This window comes from Nelumbo lutea, chromosome 1 (assembly GCF_056320005.1).
Source record: "Nelumbo lutea isolate HS-2025 chromosome 1, American lotus-T2T, whole genome shotgun sequence".
Taxonomy (NCBI): Eukaryota; Viridiplantae; Streptophyta; class Magnoliopsida; order Proteales; family Nelumbonaceae; genus Nelumbo; species Nelumbo lutea.
The window spans coordinates 134,371,244-134,392,431 of NC_142684.1; the positions used below are offsets into that span (position 1 = coordinate 134,371,244).

Sequence of the window (21,188 nt, forward strand, 5' to 3'; positions counted from 1 at the left end):
TATCTCATAAAATTCTTTATTACAATTCTAATCGAATTGGATATCCGATAAGATATTTGAATTTGAATTCGAATCATACTATTGAAAATATGATGAATTCTTATCAGGTTTGGATCATTCGGATTTCTTATCGGATCGGATTGGATATACCCCTTGCCAAATCCAATCCGATCCGTTTGTAGCCCTATCCGATTACATAAACACATAATCTGAATCTGGGATAATCAGATCGTATGTTGGATCAGGCCATGGAGTTTCAGGTATCAGTGACAAGCCTACTCCCAACTCATTTTAATTGGTTCAATTTCTCCTCTTGGAATCGAATTCCCTTTGTTTTGAAAAACTGCATTTTTCAGGATCGGTCTTGCACTAAACCGGACTAGATTTGAAACCAACCAAAGAGGGAGATGTATACCTGATATGGATACCACAAACATGGATCCCAAGGTGGAAGTTCACGCCCAAATTAGTCCTAAAACCAGCTTCCTCTGAAAATGGCGTAGTGTACCCCTGAAGTTGATTCAACAACGCAGTTTTCTTTAACACTGCAATCCAACTACTTGGATTGAATTGGGGAGGTGAGCACGAATTTCCTTGAAATTTTCTTGCAAAAATCAAAAGAAAACTGATTTATATCGGTCCCAAAATAGCTGTGGTCAAACTAGGGTTTCTTTGGAGACAAAAGAAGAAGAGAGAGCAGAATAGAGAGAGAGTTCTTGATCAGTTCGCCCTCTTCTTCTTTTATCTCTTTATGGAGCACTTCTCCTAATCAAATTAGGAGATTATCCAAATTTAATTTAGATCTAGACTATTAAAATGATCATTGAATTCAGCCATCCTATGAAGACCCAAGGATAATGGACTTAAGTAAGATAAAGCCCATCAGGTAATCAGCCCTGTAATGGTCTCTTACACTTAACCTCTTGGTCCATAATGATTAAACATTTCCCGACAGGGAAGGACCTCTCCCCTGGCTGCAAGGTGCAATGTCACACTCTTTGCTCGGATGGATCTTGGGAATTAAAACCTTTTGCAAACATTTTTCATAAAACATAATATATACATATATCATATAAATATATTTTGCAAAACTAAATCTCAAACATAGTTGAAATTCATTGCCGACAGTTTAGGTTTCCATTAGAGAGAGTGTAAACCCTATCATTCACTTTATCTGACAAAGGGGCCAATCCTATCACTATGATCACCTACTTCAGTGAATTCTCAGACTGCCCCAACATACCCTGGTTTTGACCCATAGTGGATCTCACTGATTGACATATCAAAGACAACCCAATCCGACACCTAGTGCAATACCATAATCAAGTCTGGGGGGTTATGTGTAACTTTTTAGTTTTGCCCATCAATCTCCAAGATCCTGGGCATAACTGGAAAATAGTCTGGGTTTAGTGTTTCAACCAAACACACATTGCATGTGCTTTGGGTCTAACCCTAGCAGTTGAGACAAGCTGCACGAACTTTGGTAGCACATCAGTATCAACCTTGTTAGGATAAACTTTCCAAGTCTATCCAATGGCTGAGAACATTCAAAACTAACACGAGTCTCATAAGTGTCCAGTTTAAGGGGTAATTTCACAGAAACATGCTTATATCAATATGGAACAATAATGTACTTTTATTCATTTACAATAAATGCATCTGCACATCAATCCGATTGGAGTTGAGGGCATACACTTTTTAACATATTTCTGCTTTAAAGATCTAAAGAATGGGATCTTCACCAGAATATGAAGGGAATTCCAACTTCGCTTGCCTCCATGTAGATGAACTGTTCTTGTTGGTTCCCTGGCTGTAGCCTTCGATCACTATCCCATCGCTATTTTGAGCCAGTTGCTCATACCTGGTGACAATCATCAACACAATTTCTTAGTTTCTTGGAGTTCTCTAACCATCTTATGCATATCTACTTTGATTTGGTCACTTTGGTCTTCCATCATTGTTGATCTAGTGAGCGTCATTAGTGAAGACAGGGTTCTGATACCAATCTAGAATCTACCTATCGTTGGAGCTCCTTCAAGGGGAGCTTGCCAAGACTATAAGAGAGAGAGAGAGAGAGTGAATGCTTGATTTGGGCCTCACCATGGGTAGCATCTGTAGTGGGCCTATATTTCCTTTGGGTGACCCTGGCTATGGGTCTGCTCATTAATGGGTCATGAGGAGGCCTAACATATATTTACTTGAGGGGGAGTGTAGCTCTATTTGGGGTTTAGATGTATTCTCTCTCTTTGGGCAAATTTGAGTTTATTTGAGTGGTTGTATTCTTAGGTGTTGCCTTAATACCTTTGTCAGTTGTATGCTGTTTTTCTCTTTTAATATAATTTCCTTTTCTGTTGCTATAAAAAAGTTGATATACAATATCAGGGCCATTATTGTAATGTCCACATAAGTTATGAAGAAAAGGAAGTGGAACAGGTGTATGACCCATTCCCAAAATTTCCCTCAAAATCTCTTTCTTTCTCTCCATTGTTTCTCTATTGCACTTCACTTCTCCCTTACAAATTGATCTAAAGAAGTCAACTTTGTATCATTGCCATATCTCAATCAGAAGTTGAGAAGTATGTGTATGATTTAAGAAATTTGAACTACTTGTTTTGGTTTATTTTAGTGTTTTAATAGGCACACATTAGGTCATAGCTGAGGCACATGAAGGCAATTCATTTGAACCTACGTGATGCTATTACACCTTGTGCCTCTACAATTTCCTGTTTATGCATTCTTTATGTGTTCCAGGCCCTTGTAATGGTCTATGATCTACTAAGTTTCCATTTATTGGTGTTTATTCACCAATAATGGTGTTTAAATTTTTAAGGGAAATAAAAAACAATGACCTTTTGAATTCTTGAAACCCTAGATGTTGTGGATATGATTTTAGATACAAAAATTTCCACTAAAAAGCTACAAAAATACAAATATTCTCTTATCTCTAACCCTAAATAGAATGAATTGTGACAAAAAATTGCAAAACCAACCCCTTTATATATATGACTATAATACAGTTTGTAGGTGTTTTCTTAATATAAAAGATTTTTATAAAAAATAAAAAAATGAGACTTTTATTCCTCTTCTTCCTCTTCTTCCTCCTCATCCCCCCTCCTCTTGAGGAGGCTTATGCCTCCTTGTGTCTGGGAGGCTTACGCCTCTTACGTTCTGAACTACCCCTCACGCCTCTAGGTAGTGGAACGCCTCGCGTCATGCCTCCGCGTTTTAAAACATTGGTTTCTAGCTTTACCTTTGCACATATGCAATACAATTGTAATATGAGTTTTAGAAAACACAATAAATACAACTTTACTTTACCTTCTCTCAGAAAAAGAGCTTTCCATATTTTGTTTTGAATTTGTCTTAAAACATATAATTTCTTTTAAAATTAAAATTTATATATATATTTTTATGTATTATTGTTTTTCATTATTTGTTTTGAGAGAAGATAAAATATAGATGTATTAATATGAACAAAAGTACAGAAAGATGATGTAATCAGGGGCCAAAAAAAAGCTGTCCCCTCTGACCTTGACCACCCACCCTGGTTTACAAAAAGATGGTCCTGTGCAAAAAAAAAAAAGGAAAACCTAAATTCTTAAACAGCATATGACCATCCAACCATGAAAATACCTTCCCCAGAATTTTGAAGAACCATGCATTCCTCTCTTGCCAAAGACACCAAAATAATGTATTCCATTATTTTGAATTTCTTAAAAAAATGTGGCTTTTGCCTTGGGCACTGGAGTGCCCTTATTCTTTTCTTGTGTCTCTTGCTTCTAAAATATTGATTTATATAGAGTATGGTTTGTTTTAGATCATGGGAAAAGATGGTACAGTATTTGGTATTTAGGTTTTGGTGTGGTAAACTTGGTTGCATTATCTTCTAGATTCTTGTGTTGACGATGAGGATGGCCATTGTTAGAAGGAAGATAATATGGTCTACTAAGGGTCCCTAAAATTTCTGTGAATCGGATAATGAGGACATCAAGAGTCTTTTTTTGCTATTGACAAAAAAATGGAGTTTACTTTGCGGATTAAAATCCTCATTTTGGACTGTGAACAAATGAAACTTTAGTTGCATATACCTGAATTAAAATTTGTCCATTGATATTTGAACTCAAAGTGATTTTTTTGTCATATTCAGATGGAACCTGAATATGGTGTTGATATTGCATATTTTTAATAAACTAAATTAAACATTTATTAGAGTATTATATATTATTATTAATAAAATGAAGTAGAAAAATTTTGATGTTATATATTGTTGAGTTGGTCCGGTTTGTTTTTTATTTAGTTAGGAAGTTGTTGGGCTTTAGGCCCATTAGTTTATGTTTTTTTTTTAAGTTGTGATTGTTTAGCTATATTAGTAGCCGCCTTACTAAGGGCATCCTTGTAATATCTCATCCTTTAAGTTAAGTATAAATATAATGAGAGGGAGGCGGCTAGGGTTAATTTTACAATCCTGGTTGACTTCCTACTCTTTTCTTCTTCTCCTTTCTTCTCTACTGCTGAAATCCAGAAGATGACGATTGGGAGTGGTCGTGAAGTGAATGGAATCTACCTCCTGGATGTAATTCCTCATCATAGTCATCATGTCAGTAGGGATAGTGAGTCGGGGTCTGTAGGTCAAATTATGCTTTGGCATAATTGTTTGGGCCATTTACCTTTTTCTTCTTTGAGTTTTTTGTTTCCAAAGCTTTTTGATTCTGTTAGTTTGTTAAGTCTGGAGTGTGAAGGTTGTCAACTTGGAAAGCACTGTAGACATTCATTTAAACCTAGTAATAAAAGATGTTCTTCTTCTTTTGATGTTATTCATTTGGATGTGTGGGGCCCTTACCATGTTCCTTCTATGGGAGGTTATCGCTATTTTCTCTTATTTGTGGATGATTTCTCACGATACTCTTGGATTTACTTGATGAGATCCCGCGATGAAGTACCATCCTTGGTGAGGCAATTTCATCAGATGGTACTAACATAGTTTGGAACAAGAAAAAAGGTGTTCACTTCCGACAATGCCAGGGAATATTTTGAAAGACACCTTGCCTCATATCTGTTAGAATATGGTGTTGTCCATCAGAGCAGTTGTCCCTACAGTCCACAACAGAATGGTGTTGCAGAAAGGCAGAACAGACGCATTGTTGAGATTGCAAGAAGCATGATGATCACATCTACAGTTCCAATTCGGTTTTGGGGTGATGCAATTATCACAACAGTATATCTGATTAATAGGGTGCCCTATCGTATACTTGGATTCAGCACCCCATTCGGTCTCCTTTTTCCTCGGGGGAGATGTTTCATACTCCTCTCAGGGTGTTTGGGTGTGTCCGCTTTGCACATATCCTTGGCCCTCACCGCTTGAAGCTTGATCCCAAGGCAAAGACGTGTTTCTTCCTTGGATATGCAGAGAATCAGAAAGGGTACTGCTGCTATGATCCAGTCTCTGGGAGCCAGTATGTTACCATGGATGTCACCTTTTTTGAATCCATGTATTTCTCAAAGAATCTTTCTCAGGGGGAGTGTTTTGGGGAAGTGAGTCAGCAGTCTATTTTTCTCCCAGTTTTAGTCCCTGTGTCTACTCCTGTGCTTGACCACCACCCTTTGTCACCTACCCTGCCACCTCCTTTGCATTTTGCTTCTCAGCATTACTTATGACAGAGACTTCACAAGGAGGTTGATTCCACTACAGCAGAACTCACATCACTTCCTGTCGATTCCTTGGAGACTCCAAATTCGGATGACATGGATTTAGGTATTCCTCTTGATCCCGCTACTGTTTTAGTTCCCATTGACCCTACTAACACTGTTACAGATAACCTTGATCTCCCTATTGCTCTCAGAAAAGGGAAGAGAAAGTGTACTACTCTTTCACAGTACTTATCCTATAGTGGACTTTCTCCTTCCTACCGTGCTTTTCTTTCCTCTCTTGATTCAGTGTCTATACCCAAGGGTGCTAGTGAGGCTCTCTCCAAACCTGAGTGGAAGACAACTATGCAGGAAGAAATGGCAACTTTGATTAAGAATCAGACATGGGACATTGTGGATCTACCAGAAGGCAAGGAGACAGTTGGATGTAGATGGGTTTACATAGTAAAATATAAGGCAGATGGATGTATAGAAAGATACAAGGCAAGACTTGTTGCAAAAGGGTACACACAGACCTATGACATTGATTAATTGGAGACCTTTGCACCAGTTGCAAAGATGACATCTGTTTGGATACTTCTTTCTCTTGCTGCCTCATACTCTTGGCCCTTGTTTCAACTTGTTGTGAAGAATGCTTTCCTAAATGGGAATCTGCAAGAAGTGTATATGGATCTTCCTGTTGGCTTTTACAATGATACTGAAAAGGGAAAGGTATGCAGGCTTAAGAAGTCACTTTATGGCTTGAAACAATCTCCCAGAGCATGGTTTGACAGATTCAGAAAGGCCTTGATTGCTTTTGGATACACTCAGACTCAATCCGTTCAAACCTTGTTTGTGAAGTGAAGGGGATCTTTGGTGTCAATCCTAATTGCTTATGTGGCTGATTTTGTTGTCACCGGGAATGATCTGAGTGAGATTGATGGTCTGAAAAGGAACCTACATAAACAATTTGAAATTAAGGATCTTGGAGAATTGAGATACTTAGGCATTGAAGTTGTAAGATCAAAACATCGAATTTTTCTCTCTCAAAGGAAGTATGTCTTGGATCTTCTTCAATAGACAGGGAAGCTTGGAACAAAGGCAATCAACACTCCTATTGATCAGGACCATAAAATCAATGCATCAGAAGGTGAACCAGTAAAGGACGTTGGGAGATATCAGAGACTTGTGGGTCGGTTGCTATTCTTGTGTATGACAAGACCGAACATTTCTTATGTAGTAAGTGTAGTAAGTCAATACATGCATTCTCCACGAGTCCAACATTGGGAGGCAAATGACAGGATTTTTGCTTATCTGACGGGACACCCGGGCATAGGCATATTGTTTACTGATCATGGACAATAGGCTTATACAGATGCAGATTGGGCAGGATGCCTTGATGACAGGAGATCAACTTCAGGAGTGTGCACCCTTGTTGGGGGTAACCTTGTCCCATGGAAGAGTAAGAAACAAACAATGGTGGCAAGATAAGTGCTGAAGCCGAATACAGGGCCATGGCAAATGGAGTTTCAGAACTTCTCTTGATCCGTTCCCTGTTAGAAGAAATTGGTGTACAGGCAGAAGAACCTATGATGCTATACTGTGATAACCAGGCAGCAATTAACATTGCCCATAACCCAGTCCAGCATGACCGAACTAAGCACATTGAAGTGGATAGACATTTTATCAGAGAAAGGGTAACTTCTGGAGAAGTTTGTCTTCCATATATTGCTTCTGATCTGCAGCTCGCTGATGTTCTCACAAAAGGTGTTGCAAAGAACAAGCTGGAGCATGATCTATGCAAGTTGGGAATGTGTGACATTTACTCCCAACTTGAGGGGGAGTGTTGAGTTGGTCCGGTTTGTTTTTTATTTAGTTAGGAAGTTGTTGGGCTTTAGGCCCATTTGTTTATGTTTTTTTTTTTTTTTTTGAAGTTGTGACTGTTCAGCTATATTAGTAGCCGCCCTACTAAGGGCATCCTTGTAATATTTCATCCTTTAAATTAAGTATAAATATAATGAGAGGTAGGCGGCTAGGGTTAATTTTACAATCTTGGTTGGCTTTCTACTCTTCCTTTCTTCTCTACTACTGAAATCTTCATCTTCCCCCTCTTTCCTTTCACAAGAAACTCGACTAAATCTGCAATTAGTGATTTCTACTTATATCATGAATAAAATGATCTAAAATGAATTTCTATTTGACTTGAGCATATGACTCTTTTAGTAAATATACAATGTTAAAACCAATATTTTTTGGTTGGAAACGTTCAATTAATATTTTGTTAGTTGTTACAATAGTCAACAACACCCAAAATATAGGGTACTCTTCCCTAAATTACAAAGTATCCCAAAAGAGCTTCCCCCCTACTTGTCCTTTGCTTTGTTAAAATGTCAGTAGTCCCATTGGCTAATCTTCTAACTCATCTAAGGTTCTTTGTTGGCATCCGTCAACTTTTATCTATTGGATTCCTAACTATTTAGCCAATTCCAAGCCTTGGAGCTTCCCCCCTACTTGTCCTTTGCTTTGTTAAAATGTCAGTAGTCCCATTGGCTAATCTTCTAACTCATCTAAGGTTCCTTGTTGGCATCCGTCAACTTTTATCTATTGGATTCCTAACTATTTAGCCAATTCCAAGCCTTGGAGGTGGGCGAAAACATCGTCTCTAAGTGAGTCTCCCATCCCTATTGTACCAGAATAAAGTCACTATTCCTCCATCTCTAGAAGCTCCTCCAATACTATATGATCCCGAGTTGCCTAATGAACTCCCATCAGAGTTAACTTTAATCTTTGGAGGATTAATGGGGCCCAATTCTCTTGTATAGCATCCTTGAAAGTTGATGAATTTGCTACTTCATTCCACCTCCTGATTATATCTTGAACTGGATATTCCTTGGGCAGACACTTGTTTTTACCTAGTGTGCTTCTTTGATGTTAATGCTTTCAATTCAGTCCTTAGACTTTGTTAAATCTTGGAAGATCAATTGTTTCTTTCTTCCCACATCCTTCATACTATTGCAGCTCTAGTGGTTTTGCACATAACCCTTGCATTCTTCTTCGGTTGTCTGAAGAAACTTGCATCAAACCAAGCTGCCACAGAAAGAGGAAGTGACGACCTGCAACTTGAGAGAGAGAGATGTGAAACAAATGAACATGGGATTAGTAGATGTGATATTGTCTCACCATAAGTATGGCGAAGCATATAGAGACGAGGAGAGGCACCAATTTAGTGTTATTCTTTGAAGCACATCACAAGTGTTCATCCCGTTAAGAATTGTTTCCTAGCAAAAACTCAGATTTTTGGAGGTACTGGAATATGCAACACTTCTTTAGCTGGAAAAGACAAAGCTTGATTGGGGACTTAGAGGAGGGCAATGAATAAAGTAGCACATGAGAAAAGGCTAGATCTGGACAAGACGGATCCAAGAAGACAATATTCAAAACAGAAAGAAGTTCATCATCAACCCCCATTTTAGCTTCCCTGAGCCCTCTCCTAAGGGCTTAGGTCCCAAGAGTCCCCTTCACAATGGATTGATGAAATGGATGTTGATTTATTCGAGAGTATATAGGAGGAAATCTATCGTTGAGAGGGTTTCCCCATGCCACAAATATTCCCAGAAGAGCACTTTATTGCTGGCATAGGCATCATACCTGATTAAAGGAGGAAAGGAAGGGAGGATGCCATGAATAGCTTTCCACAGAGAAGAGTGTGATGCTAGTGTCGCAGCCATTTGCCGCCATAGCATGGATGCTTACTATCACCTTGTGCGACAACCTATACTGCTCAAGGGGTAAGCACTAGATCCATTTCCCTAATAGTGCTAGATTTCATTATCTAATATTTCCAATCCCTAGCCCTACTTGCTCCTGACTCCTAGAAACCACTTCACACTTCACCTTTGATCCTTTTTTGTTTCACTAGGTTCCCACAGAAAATCTCTCATAATCTTCTCTAATTTAGTGGCAATCCTTACAGTAACGCAAAAGGTTGATAGGAAGTAAACTGGCATGGTTTCCAAAGTGGACTTTATAAAATTGTTTAGTCCCCCAAATGAAATATAATTACTTCAACTGTTATCTTTTCTGTTCAGAAGAAGAGTTTGTTTTTCATTTGTTCTACTCATGCAGGTTTGTAAATTTTTTATGGAAGTTCTATTCTGTCCTATTTGGAGTTAAGTGTTTTCCAGCGAAGGACATCAGCTGAGTTGTTCTCTTAATGTACAAGGCTCAATGGAAGCAGGAAAGCAAGGATAGTTTGGAGTTGCATCCCATTTGCTCTATGCTGGGTTATCTTGAATGAAAGGAATAGGAGATTGTCCGAAGACAAGTCCAAAAACTTTGAGCTTTTGGTTGCCTTGGGCAATGTGTCGGATTGGGTTTTGGTGGTCCCTGAATTTGAACAAATTAGCATATCTGATTTGGGGGAGAATTTTTGGAATGTTATTGAAATTTAGAACTATAACAGTGAGCAGTTTGTCTTCTTTGCCCCTTAGTTGTTTTGTATTGCTGAGGTTCCAACTTCTCACCTCTTAAATTGTACCTCTTCTTCTTAATAATTTTTTTATTCTTCAAAAAAGCTTCTTTGTGAACCTTTCTAGGACCGGATATCGAAAACTCTTAGAGTTTGGGTCCCCCCCAATGGTAGACCCAAACAAGGTTGCCTATCGATACACCTTGGTAAGGCGTAAGGGATGTATCGGTACTTTGAATCTTGCGCCCACCGTTTATATTTTTACTTTTATTTAAAAAAAGGTCAAGGGATAGGTCTTAGGCATATCTATCCCCTGAAATAGGTCAAAGCCCCAAAGCATTCTTATTTAGTGTACCAATGACCCATAGATACAATACGTATTGGCTAATACAAGTTGATACATAATGAAATTTTGAACCTTGGACCCAAATAACTCGAAGGGCAATCATTGATACCAACACCCAAATGTTAACTAGTCTAATCACTTCTTTCTATACCCTATTTGTCCTTGCTAGACAACTCTTTCCCTAGGTCACTTTCAGATTCAATACCCTTTCAAACTGACTAACCAGATTTTTGAGGTTTATGAATTCCTCTAACTTCCCTCCACAAATCGGATTTTAGGTCTATCCTTTTTGGCTCTTTTGTGGTGGAAATTAATGCTGACACTCCCCTAAAAGATCGTGTGGTGTCGTCTGCAGTGGATTCTATGTGGTGGAGGGTAGGGGCGTAAACTGATTGAATTTGAATTGAATCAGACAATATCCGAATTCGGATCCGATTAGAAAATTCGATATCTGAATTTGATTTGATATCCGAGATATAATGAAAATTAATATTCAAATTCGAATTCGATTAAATATTCGAATATTCGATTCAAATTCGATCAATTAATTATTTTAGGCAATTTATAAATATATAAAATAAATATTTTATTTATATAAAGCATATAAATATATAAATTATATAAAAGATTTAAATATTTCATATATTATATATATGAATTAAATTATCGATTGAATTCAGATATTTATTGAATCGAATTAGGCCATATCTGAATTCAAATTTGCTTAACTATTCGGTATGAATAAGATATCCGAATTCGACTCGATCATGTCGAATCTCGAATTCAAAATTGGATTTTCAAATACAGTTGACATCCCTAGTGGAGGGAAACATGGGAGAAAAGGAGGTTGGGGCAGAGAAAGAAGAGGATGAGGGATTAAGAGGAGAGGAAGGATCTCAAAAGAGGTGTAGAGCAGAGGGGGAAGCTTGGAGATTGGAATCAAGTAGTCAACCTGAAATAGAGAGCTTAAGTGAAGAGAATGGGGGGAGGGATATAGTTTTCAAGGCGCCAAGTCGAGGCTAGGTGACCACAGGGCACCTAGCTCGCCTAGCCTTGACTTGGCGCCTAGGCGCTTAGGCGTTGGAATTTTATAATGTTAGTTTTCTTGAGTTTTTACTTTATCTATGCTTTTCTAAGCTATTTTATTGGTTTTGTGTGCTAACCAGCAAGCATGTACACTAACTGTTAACACTATAAATCATTCAAATGAGTATAAATTTCATATAACTAGCAAGCAAAGGGTTTCCTCTTTCTCCTTTGTGTGCTAAATTTCATATAACTATCCTTAAGGATCAAAGTGGTCTTACCATCTATCATTAGTCAAGCTCAAGGAGCCTTCATACAAGGTAGGCAGATAACCGATCAAATCCTAATAGCAAATGAGTGTGCAGAGGATATGAGGAAATCAGGGGGCTCAGGCTTTGCTTGCAAGTTGGATTTTGAGAAGGCAAATGATATGGTGGAATGGAGTTTTCTCTTGGAGATACTTAGGACTTGTGGGTTTGGGGAGATATGGTGCTTATGGATGATTGGTTGCCTCACTTCGGTTCATTACTCTGTGCTAGTGAATGGAGTGGTAAAGGATTTCTTTCCATCCTGCAAAGGGTTGAGATAGGGTGATCCTCTTTCTCCTTTTCTTTTTACTTTGGTGGCAGACGTGTTGAGTAGATTAATATCAAAAGCAGATAGGGAGGGGGTAATAGGTGGTTGGAAGATCGGAAGGAATAATGTCTCTATAACTCATATCCAGTTTGCAGATGATATTATTAATTTTTGTGAGGGAAGCGAGCCAAGAAGAGTGGGAAATCTTGAGGATTTAATATTACACTTTGAGAGAGCTTCCAATCTAAAGATCAACTTTGAAAAAAGTTGTGTAGTAGGGGTCAATCTAGATGACAATGAAGTTGAGTTTATTGCTAACTATTAGGACTACTCTATTTCCTCTTGGCCCTTGATTTATTTGGGTTTACCTTTGGGTGGGAATCCTAGGGAAAGCAGATTTTGGTACCCCGTGGTTGAGAAATTTGAAAGAAAGTTGGCAGCTTGGAAAAAAAATTATATCACAATGGGAGGAAGAAGGGTAACTTTGATTAAGGCTACGCTTGCCAATTTACCAGTATCTCTCTGTCTTTAGGATTCCCCATAGGGAGGCTAGGAAATTAGAAAAAATGATGAGAGATTGTCTTTGGGAACCGGGGGAGGAGAAAATGGATCACTTAGTTAATTGGGAGACAGTTTGTCAGAGTAAAGGGGTAGGGGGTCTGGGATTAGGGAATTTGGAAAATGGCTATGGAGATGGCCTTTGGGAAGAGAAAATTTGTGGCATAGGGTTGTGCTTAGTATTCATGGCTGTTCTGTCTTTGGTTGGGATGATGGGGTATCTCATTGGGCTACCCAAACAACACCGTGGAAGGCAATACATGGCGTCCTCCCCAAGTTCCTTCAATTTGCAAGGTATGATACTTGCTCTGGAAATTTGGTTCTTTTTTGGGAAGACACTTGGTTAGGTAATCAACCTCTAAAAGATCTATTTCCTTCTCTGTATGTCCTTTCCTGTATAAAAGGGAGGTTATCTCTGTCCTTCTTCCCCCTCCAGCTTTATCTTTATCCTTGAACTGGGACTTTGGTTTTCGTAGGGCTTAAGGGAGGGAGAGCTTGCTTGTGTTACTCAACTTCTATCCATTCTAGAGAGTGTTTGTTTGGATCCCTCCTCTCCTGATAAAAGGGTGTGGACTCCTTTCCCAAAAGGTTCTTTCACTTGTGCATCATTCTTCAAATCTCTTTGTTTGAGCATCTCTTTTGAGCCTTCCTAGTGAAATAAGTTTGGAGAAAGCCGGTGCCCCCAAAATTGCTGTTTTCTGCTGGGAAGTGTACCTTGGTAAGATCAATACTTTGGAGAACTTACAAAAGAAAAAGCCTTTTATTTGCTTGTCCCCAAACCGGTGTGTACTGCACAATTCTCATAGTGAGGACTGTTACCACTTGCTGGTTTCTTGTTCCTTTGCTGCAACTCTTTGGGATTGGATGTTTGTTTTGTTTGGATGTAGGTGGAGTCAACCAGCAGAGGTAAAATCATTATTCGCACCAACTACCTTTGTTTGCCTAACAAAAAGAGGAAGGAGTATGTGGAGATGTTTCAGAGCAGCCACCTTATGGACAATTTGGGAAGAAAGAAATACTAGAATTTTCCAAGATAAAGAGAGGTCCTTCACAGAAGTGAAGGAATGTATCTTAACCAGGACTATCCATTGGTTGAAATCCTTGGCTTCTTTCAGCTCTTTTTCATTCGATGACATTTGGAGAAATTGGGCCACAGTTGCACACACTTCGGTTAGGAAAACCAAAGCCACTATAGTTTGGGTAATTCCCCCAGAAGGTTTTTTTTTAAACTGAATTTTGATGGGGAATTCAGATTGCTAATCAACTAGGAGTGGAGAACCTATTGATTGAAGGGGATTCTAAGGTGATTGTGGGCTGGCTGTCAAATCCACACTCAGTTGTTTGGAGTTATAGGGATCTCGTAAAAAAAGTTAAATGTTTAAAAGGCACATAACAAGTAGATATCAGTGGGTGGGTAGGGAGCAAATGCCTTGGCTGATCGTCTTGCTAAACAGGTGGCTACTGGGGACCGCCTCTCCAAGGGATTCTTGTAAAGTCTTATTTCTATTGTTTAATGAAATCATTTTCAATTATCAAAAAAAACTAGCAAGCATGTACACCAACTATAGACTAACTAGCAAGCATGTGCACTAACTATTAACTGAAAAAAAGAAAGTGAAGGAACTAGGAATGGAGGAGAAGAATAGGGGCGGAAAAAAAAAGGGGAAGAAGAAGAAGTATAGGGGATTAGGGGCAGGGAGGAGTATGGGCCCCTATTTTTTTGAGAAAAAGGGACTGAGATTATCGACTGAGAACAGTCAGGGGCTGAAGAAGGGGCAGAGAGGAGTATAGGGGCGGATTCCCTGTTTTTTCAAAAAAAAAAGGACTGAGAATAGCGACTGAGAACAGTCAGGGGCGGAAGAAGAAGAAGAAGAAGAAGAAGAAGAAGAAGAAGAAGAAGCTGAAGTGTGATGGAGTTGGGCTGGGGCATTAAGTCTTTGGTTCTCCTCCCTCTCCAATTGAACCAAAAAAACCCTTATGCATAAACAAAAGAAAAGGCACTAGTTGTATTGTTGTCTTAATAACCAGTTTTCTTTTAAAAGAATAAAACATCTAATAAAATATCAAAATAATAAATTAAAAAAAATAGTTTCTTAGATGTATGTAGGTGCCCGCTTAAGTCTCTAGGCGGGCACCTAGTATACAAAATCCAGGGTGTTTGGGCGAGGCGACCATGGAGAACCACCTAGTTGCCTAGGTGTCGCCTTGACAACTATGGTGGGGGCAGAGTCTTAAGAAGAGCATGTTCTCTTTGATGTTCTAGTTGGGAGACTTGGAATTGACTTAGGTTGGAAGAGGAACTTTGAGGTCCGGGAGAAAAATGCTTTTGTTCCAGAGCCGTTGAAGAAAGCAACAGAGCTGGGCAAGTTCTTTCTTGTCCATGTGTCAAAAGTTTTTTCATGTTTAAAAAATGGTCTGGTCGGTGCTGGTCCTACCAACAAGTTCAAGAAAGTCTACAAGAAATGAAGCTCAAGAGATAAAGATATGCGTTTAAAAACTGTAGAGATTAAGGGAAACAATGTCAAGAGTCTCAAGGGATTCCAATGCAATGGCTGGAAAGTACTGTAGAAGGTTTGGAGTTGAGGCCAGAGGACAGGGACAAGGAGGAAAGGGGTAATCAAGTCATCAAAACGGGGTCAATTACAACTACAGTCAGGGTGGGTGAGAAGGGGGAGGGTGGAGATTGATGTTTTGGTTGATAGGGATGTTGACGTGGCAAGAGTTTAGGGCTGTTTTTTTGGGATGGAGAGGAGTTCACTAGGAAAGCTTTGAAGTTTTTGAGAAGAGCAAGAGGGAAGAAGAATGCAGTTGGGGGAGAAGGGGAGGCTTGGAATGAAGGAGTCGAAGGAGATGGACAAGATGAAATGCTCGATGATGAGGAATTTTAATCTGTTTGGTCTTGGGGTGTCTCTCAACTATTTACCTCTGTTTTGTGATCTAAAGTTGGTGTTTTATTTTGTTGTTTGTTTTGTGCTGCAGATGGATGGGTGTAATCTTAATACCCAGTTAGTTTGTCTGTACCCAAGCCTTTTCATTTAATAAAATTTTTATTTTTTATTCTTGAAAAAAACAACATTAGGTCATATATGAACTGTTAATGTGTTACCATCACCTCCTCCCTACCCACTCTCCAGCCTTTACTAAGGGGTCTTTATCATTTTTTAATATATGCATAAAAAGGCCATTATCCAATCTTGGTCCTAGCTATCTGGTGTCTTGGGAGGGGTGAACTGCATACGTTCCTAAGCTTTGACATTTTTCCTGTAGAAATTTGAATTGGACAAACAGATACAGTTTGCAGTCATACCTTCAAGCTGGTGAAGCTTGGGTTAGGTGTCAAGCACTGAACTCTGACTTGAAAATTTAGAGGCTGCTTTTACCCTTCACTAGAGGGTTTATGAATTATGGTAGTGGACAAATGGCTGTCCTTTGACACTGCTAGTGGCAGATGAATAGTCAGTGGAGGCAATAAATTGTGTAAATAGGGGCTGTTTATGGGTAAGAATATGGATTGAAGCTGAACTGACGATCCTTCTTGCTGGGGCTTTGGTTACTTCTTGTATATCTGAGAGTTGGAGACTCAAGTGCAAAAAAATGGTGTCAAGGAGTAGGAAGTGGACTATGGGGCTTAGGTTCACTTGTCATTGGTAACTATGTAGTTACTAGGATTGCTGACTTTGGTAATTGCTGTGTCCCTTCCTCTCCACCCACTGTTGGAAGGCCTGAACTCACACCTTTCCTGGGTTTTACCTTTCTTCTCTCCCTCTCTTAAACATTATGTTTCATTCTTTGTGTTTAATTTTTTTTGTGAGATTTGAATTAGTTTTAGGTTGTTATCTAAGCTAGTTGATTTTAAGGTGTCTTCTTCATTTGTTTTGTATTTCTTTTATCTGGTTTGGTGGGATAGAAAGGGACTTTTTTTTGGTTTTTATTTAAGATCTGTTATGGCTTTAAATATAACGGATTGGCGAAACAGGATTCATGTAGTCAACTCCATATAGTTGGGATAAGGCATGGATGTTGGTGATTTAAGATCTGATAACATTTAAAGCTAGATTGGGAAGTGTTTTACGTAAATTTGGAAGTTATAGAGGTTTCTGAATCTTGATGTGAATGGTTAATAGCAAATAGTATTTTCCAATACGGATTGGGGTTTTCTATATCCTCAGTATAACCATCATATTACTTAATTGATTCTTGTTGTTCTAGAGGATTCTATTTTTATTGTCATTCCATACTGATTTTTTGGTCCAAATGTAATGATCCTATATGGTATATTTGTCCTTGGGCATTTGTCTCAGACAAAATGACCGTTTTGCTTCCTTTCCTGATGTTCCTCTTCATCCATGTAGATTCTACCGAAGAAGTCAAGCTTGATGGGAATGATGATGACTTGAGATCAGGTTCCACTACTCCAAGAAATTCAAAGCAGAATCTATCAACAGATATACACGACATAAAAGGTAGTAGTGGTGAATTCGATTTCTTTAGTTCTAGTGAGACAATCATTGAATACATAAGGGCTCTATATTAAATAATGGATATTGAAGCCACTGATATTTGATAAATATATTTTTTCTTCTGAAGATAATGGATTTTCAGAATCTGCTGTTGATAAAGAAGTTGGAATTCTGGAAGAAAAGAAAGGTGGTACTGATGTACAGAAAGATTTTTCTGAGGCTAATAAGGCTATTGAAGCTGATTTAAATGACAATGACTCCAACGGTTCTTCCACCAGAACCTTGTCTGCTAATGGGAAGGAGATAGCTGCTGAGACCCTGATGGAAAGTGGCTTTGGTGTTAAAGAGGCGAATGATGTTGTATATTCCAAGGAAGATTCCGAACAAATGGACATACAAGAAGGGCATGACCTCAATTTGAAGGCATCAAGGTGTTGTGATATTTTTTCACCATAAACATTTATAAGTTGTTTAAGTTTCCTTTGTGCTCTGAACTCTTTTCTCCCTATCCTGGTTCTTGGTCAGTCTGTCTCTACCTATGTGGTTTTCAAAACTCAAAACCTTATGATTTATGATAAGATTCATGACCCGAATTCCAAATCCCAAGGTTCCTGTTCAAATATTACACTGAACAAGTTTTTTGAAACTATTGGTCATTGTCTGAAGCTTACATTTATCCTAATTCATATGGTTCAAATCAAATTGATTGGAGCCTACATTGTGCTTTTCCATTTCTTTTCCTTTATTTTTAAGGTGTTTTTATGGGCTATTTAAAACCTATTTAAATACCTTCTTGAGGTTACTAACAATCTAACATCAATATGTGGGTTAAATAACCATTATGCATGGGTTGATTTACTTTGTAGTTTAACTTGATTAAACTATCTATTATTTGTAGTTCACAACTTGTGAACTTTGTAGAAATTACTGACATGGTAAATGTTGATTTAGAATGGAAAACGGAGTCTGAAAGTTTGACATCTGATCTAACATCCGATTTGATTATTTTCGATTAGGATGATATGTTTATATAATTGTAAAGGTTGAGATTTGATCGTATCCGATCTGATTGAGATCTGAATCTGATTATTATTTCATATAGTATTATACACACACACATACACACATATACTTGGATAATATATATACATGTGTGTGTTTATATAATTATACAAAATTTATAATCAATAAATTCACTATTTTTGCTTTATGTAGTTTTATTCTGTATTTATAACTTAAAAATGATTAACTTTTGGATTTAAGATTTTGCTAATAGGATTGGATTTGGATGCATCTGGATACAATCGGATCCAACTGCGACTATTGGGATGACTAAAGCAAAATCTAGGTTGACTATTCAAAGTAATGACTACTCAATCTAGTCAATATAAAGCTATTTTAAAGCTTTATTTGCTTGTATTTATCTCCAACTATTCAGAATAATATTACATATGCTATATTTATATCAGATGCTTTAATCATTTATTATAGTGCATGATAATTCATAAAAATATATTATTATAGTACATGATTCGTTGATTTTATATAAATAGAAATAATGTGTATAACAAAAGAAGTGAATGGGGGATAAAAGAGAAGTTGTGAGGGTGACAGTGAGAGGGAGGAGGCAAGTGACGTAGCAGACATTTTTCCACTTACTGTGTTGCCAGTGTATGGGGATATGCATAATCAAATTTTAGTTGATGATGATGCCACTTTGAGGGAGGCAGAGTATTGGCTTGTAGCTCCAAGTGATAGAGTTATCCGGAAACATGTCCACAGCCCAAAGCTCAGACCGTGTCTCTTCTATTAGAGATTGAACAGAAGGTACTGGAAGAGAAGGGAAGGAAAGGGTGGTTGACAAATCCTGTGCTCTCTAGGCTTACATGAGGTTTGAATAACCAATTAAGGAGCTCTTCAGGCAATGGTAGGGGGGGGGGAGACTAGGAGGTAGGTTTTTTCTTCTTCTTTGTGTCCATTGGGATTAACAATTTTAGTGTGATATCTTGGAAAGTTAAAGGTCTAAATTCAGGTTGTAGGAAGGCAGTAATTGTGGTTTTTCTTGAGCAACAGAGCACTGATATTTTTTTTTTCGAGAAATGGTAAAGTATTTCATTAATAAGAAAAGCAATTGAATACAAATCCCTGCACAATAAGACACTGGGTAGGGAACATATATTCTCTGTACATTCCAAAAAAAGCATTTCAATCAACTAGATACAAAAGGATTACTGATATAAAAAAGAGAGCTGTTTGATATATTGTTCAAAATATGATGATTAAGGGTATTTTCTTTGATCGAAAAGTCTATGTGACTATGTGGTGCTACCCGAGAGTATATTCTACCCAGAAAATCTTTTCATTACTGAATCTACTGTGTTGTACTTGTCTTCAAAAATTCAAAGATGGAGAGGGTAGTTGATGATAAAAAAATAGATGGAGAGGGTAGGAGGTAGGGCAAGAAGCATTGGGAATCAAGGCCTTTTGATTGGTTCTATATACCAGCAGTTGGCATTGTAGGTGGTTGTTGTTAGTTGAGACATGGGGTAATTCTTCTGTGTATTCATTTTTGTAATTTTGATAGATTTGAATGGCTGCTGTCAACTGTGCATGGTCTATAGGAGAATGAGCGTAGAGAAGATATGTGAGTGGTGGTGGTACTGGGGGTGGGGGGTGTGGTTAAATGAAGTGAGAAGTTGGTGTGGTCGGCCATGGGTGATGGGGGAGATTTCAATACAATTCATTTCATTGATGAGAGAAACAAGGGTTCTAGTATGGACAGTGGGAGTAAGACAATTTGCTCAACTTGTGGGCTGTGGGAGATTGGACAGGTTTCCTGCCTCCACCCAGTGGGATGGGAAGTTTCAGACACATGGCAAGAAGCTCTCCCTAGACCTGTGTCTGATCACATGACCATTATGTTGGAAGATCCTTAGAACCACCTCTGTCAGGTTTGAGCACATGTGGATGGAGGTTTGGACTGTTAGAGAGGTGGTGGTGCCCTCTACATTTCAAAGGGTTGGTTAGCTATGTATTGAGAATGAAATTGAAAGGGCTGAAGAAAAAAAAAATAAAAGAATGGAAGAAGGGATCATTTAAATTAGTTTAAATCTTGAAGACGGTGTCTCAGCAAATTTAGGTTATTGGATAGGAAGGAGGACGGGGTGTCCTAAATGTAGAGGAGAGGTAAGAAAGGGAACTTACTAAAAATTTATATGACATACTAGGCTATTGATAAGAGATCAAATGGAGACAGAGATTGAGAGCCCTATGGCTGAAGGAAGGACATCAGAACACTACTTATTTCCACAAAATAGTCTACTCAAGTCTCAAGGATAAGGGAGAATGCCATTTTGAAGCTGGAGGTGGATGGGCAGATGCTTCATGAGAAAAATAAAATTCTAGGAGCTATAGGTAAGTTCAATGAGTTATATAAGGAAAGGTGGCATCATGTGGACTGAAGCTAGATGGTGTGCAGTTTAGTAGGGTAACAGCTGGCATGGCCTAAACTAACAGCTAGATGGTATGAAATTTAGTAGGCTAACAGTCCTATTGACAGTGTGTTTGAGATTATTGCTTAAGTGCTGGTGAGATGAATGGGGCATGTATTGGAAGACAGGCAGATTTTAGATGGGGTGTTGGTAGCTAATGAGCTAATTGATTCTCAAGTGAGGAGTAGGGCAAGGGGGTTGGTGTGCATGGTGGACATACGGAAGGCCTACAACAGTGTTAATTGGAATTTCCTAAATTACATCTTGAACCAAATGAATTTTGGGGGTAGGTGAAGGAATTGGATTAAAGTTTGTTTGACCTCCCCCTCATTTTCTTTTCTTGTTAGTGTGTTATCTTGCGATTGTCTGATTGATTTTTTTTTTATCATTACCAGAAAAATTTTTATTAATAAAAAAGATTTAAATACAAAAGTGGGGGGAGGTAAACTCTCTTAAATCTCCCCCTAAAGAGAAAATTACAATGTTGCCCAAATCAGTTGCCTTCTTCCCACCCTTTATTTGGCCAATGCATCTCCAAAAGAATTGGCACACCTTTTAACCCACTGTATGCACATTTCCATTCCATGAGTTAACCACTTGAATTGTCTTCACTCGTTAATGTATGTTCATAGCCCATC

The 21,188-nt window shown here is 38.3% G+C and overlaps 1 protein-coding gene across 2 annotated transcripts in view; it reads left to right on the forward strand.

Annotated features, from left to right (window-relative positions):
* Positions 1-21,188, forward strand: part of LOC148877705 (protein FRIGIDA-ESSENTIAL 1-like) — a 50,856-nt gene that overhangs the window by 19,259 nt on the left and 10,409 nt on the right. For both annotated transcript variants that reach the window (XM_088942554.1, XM_088942562.1), the window contains exons 2-3: positions 16,952-17,062; positions 17,187-17,490. In XM_088942554.1, the coding sequence (XP_088798680.1) occupies positions 16,952-17,062; positions 17,187-17,490 (415 nt within the window). The remainder of the gene's footprint in view (positions 1-16,951; positions 17,063-17,186; positions 17,491-21,188) is intronic.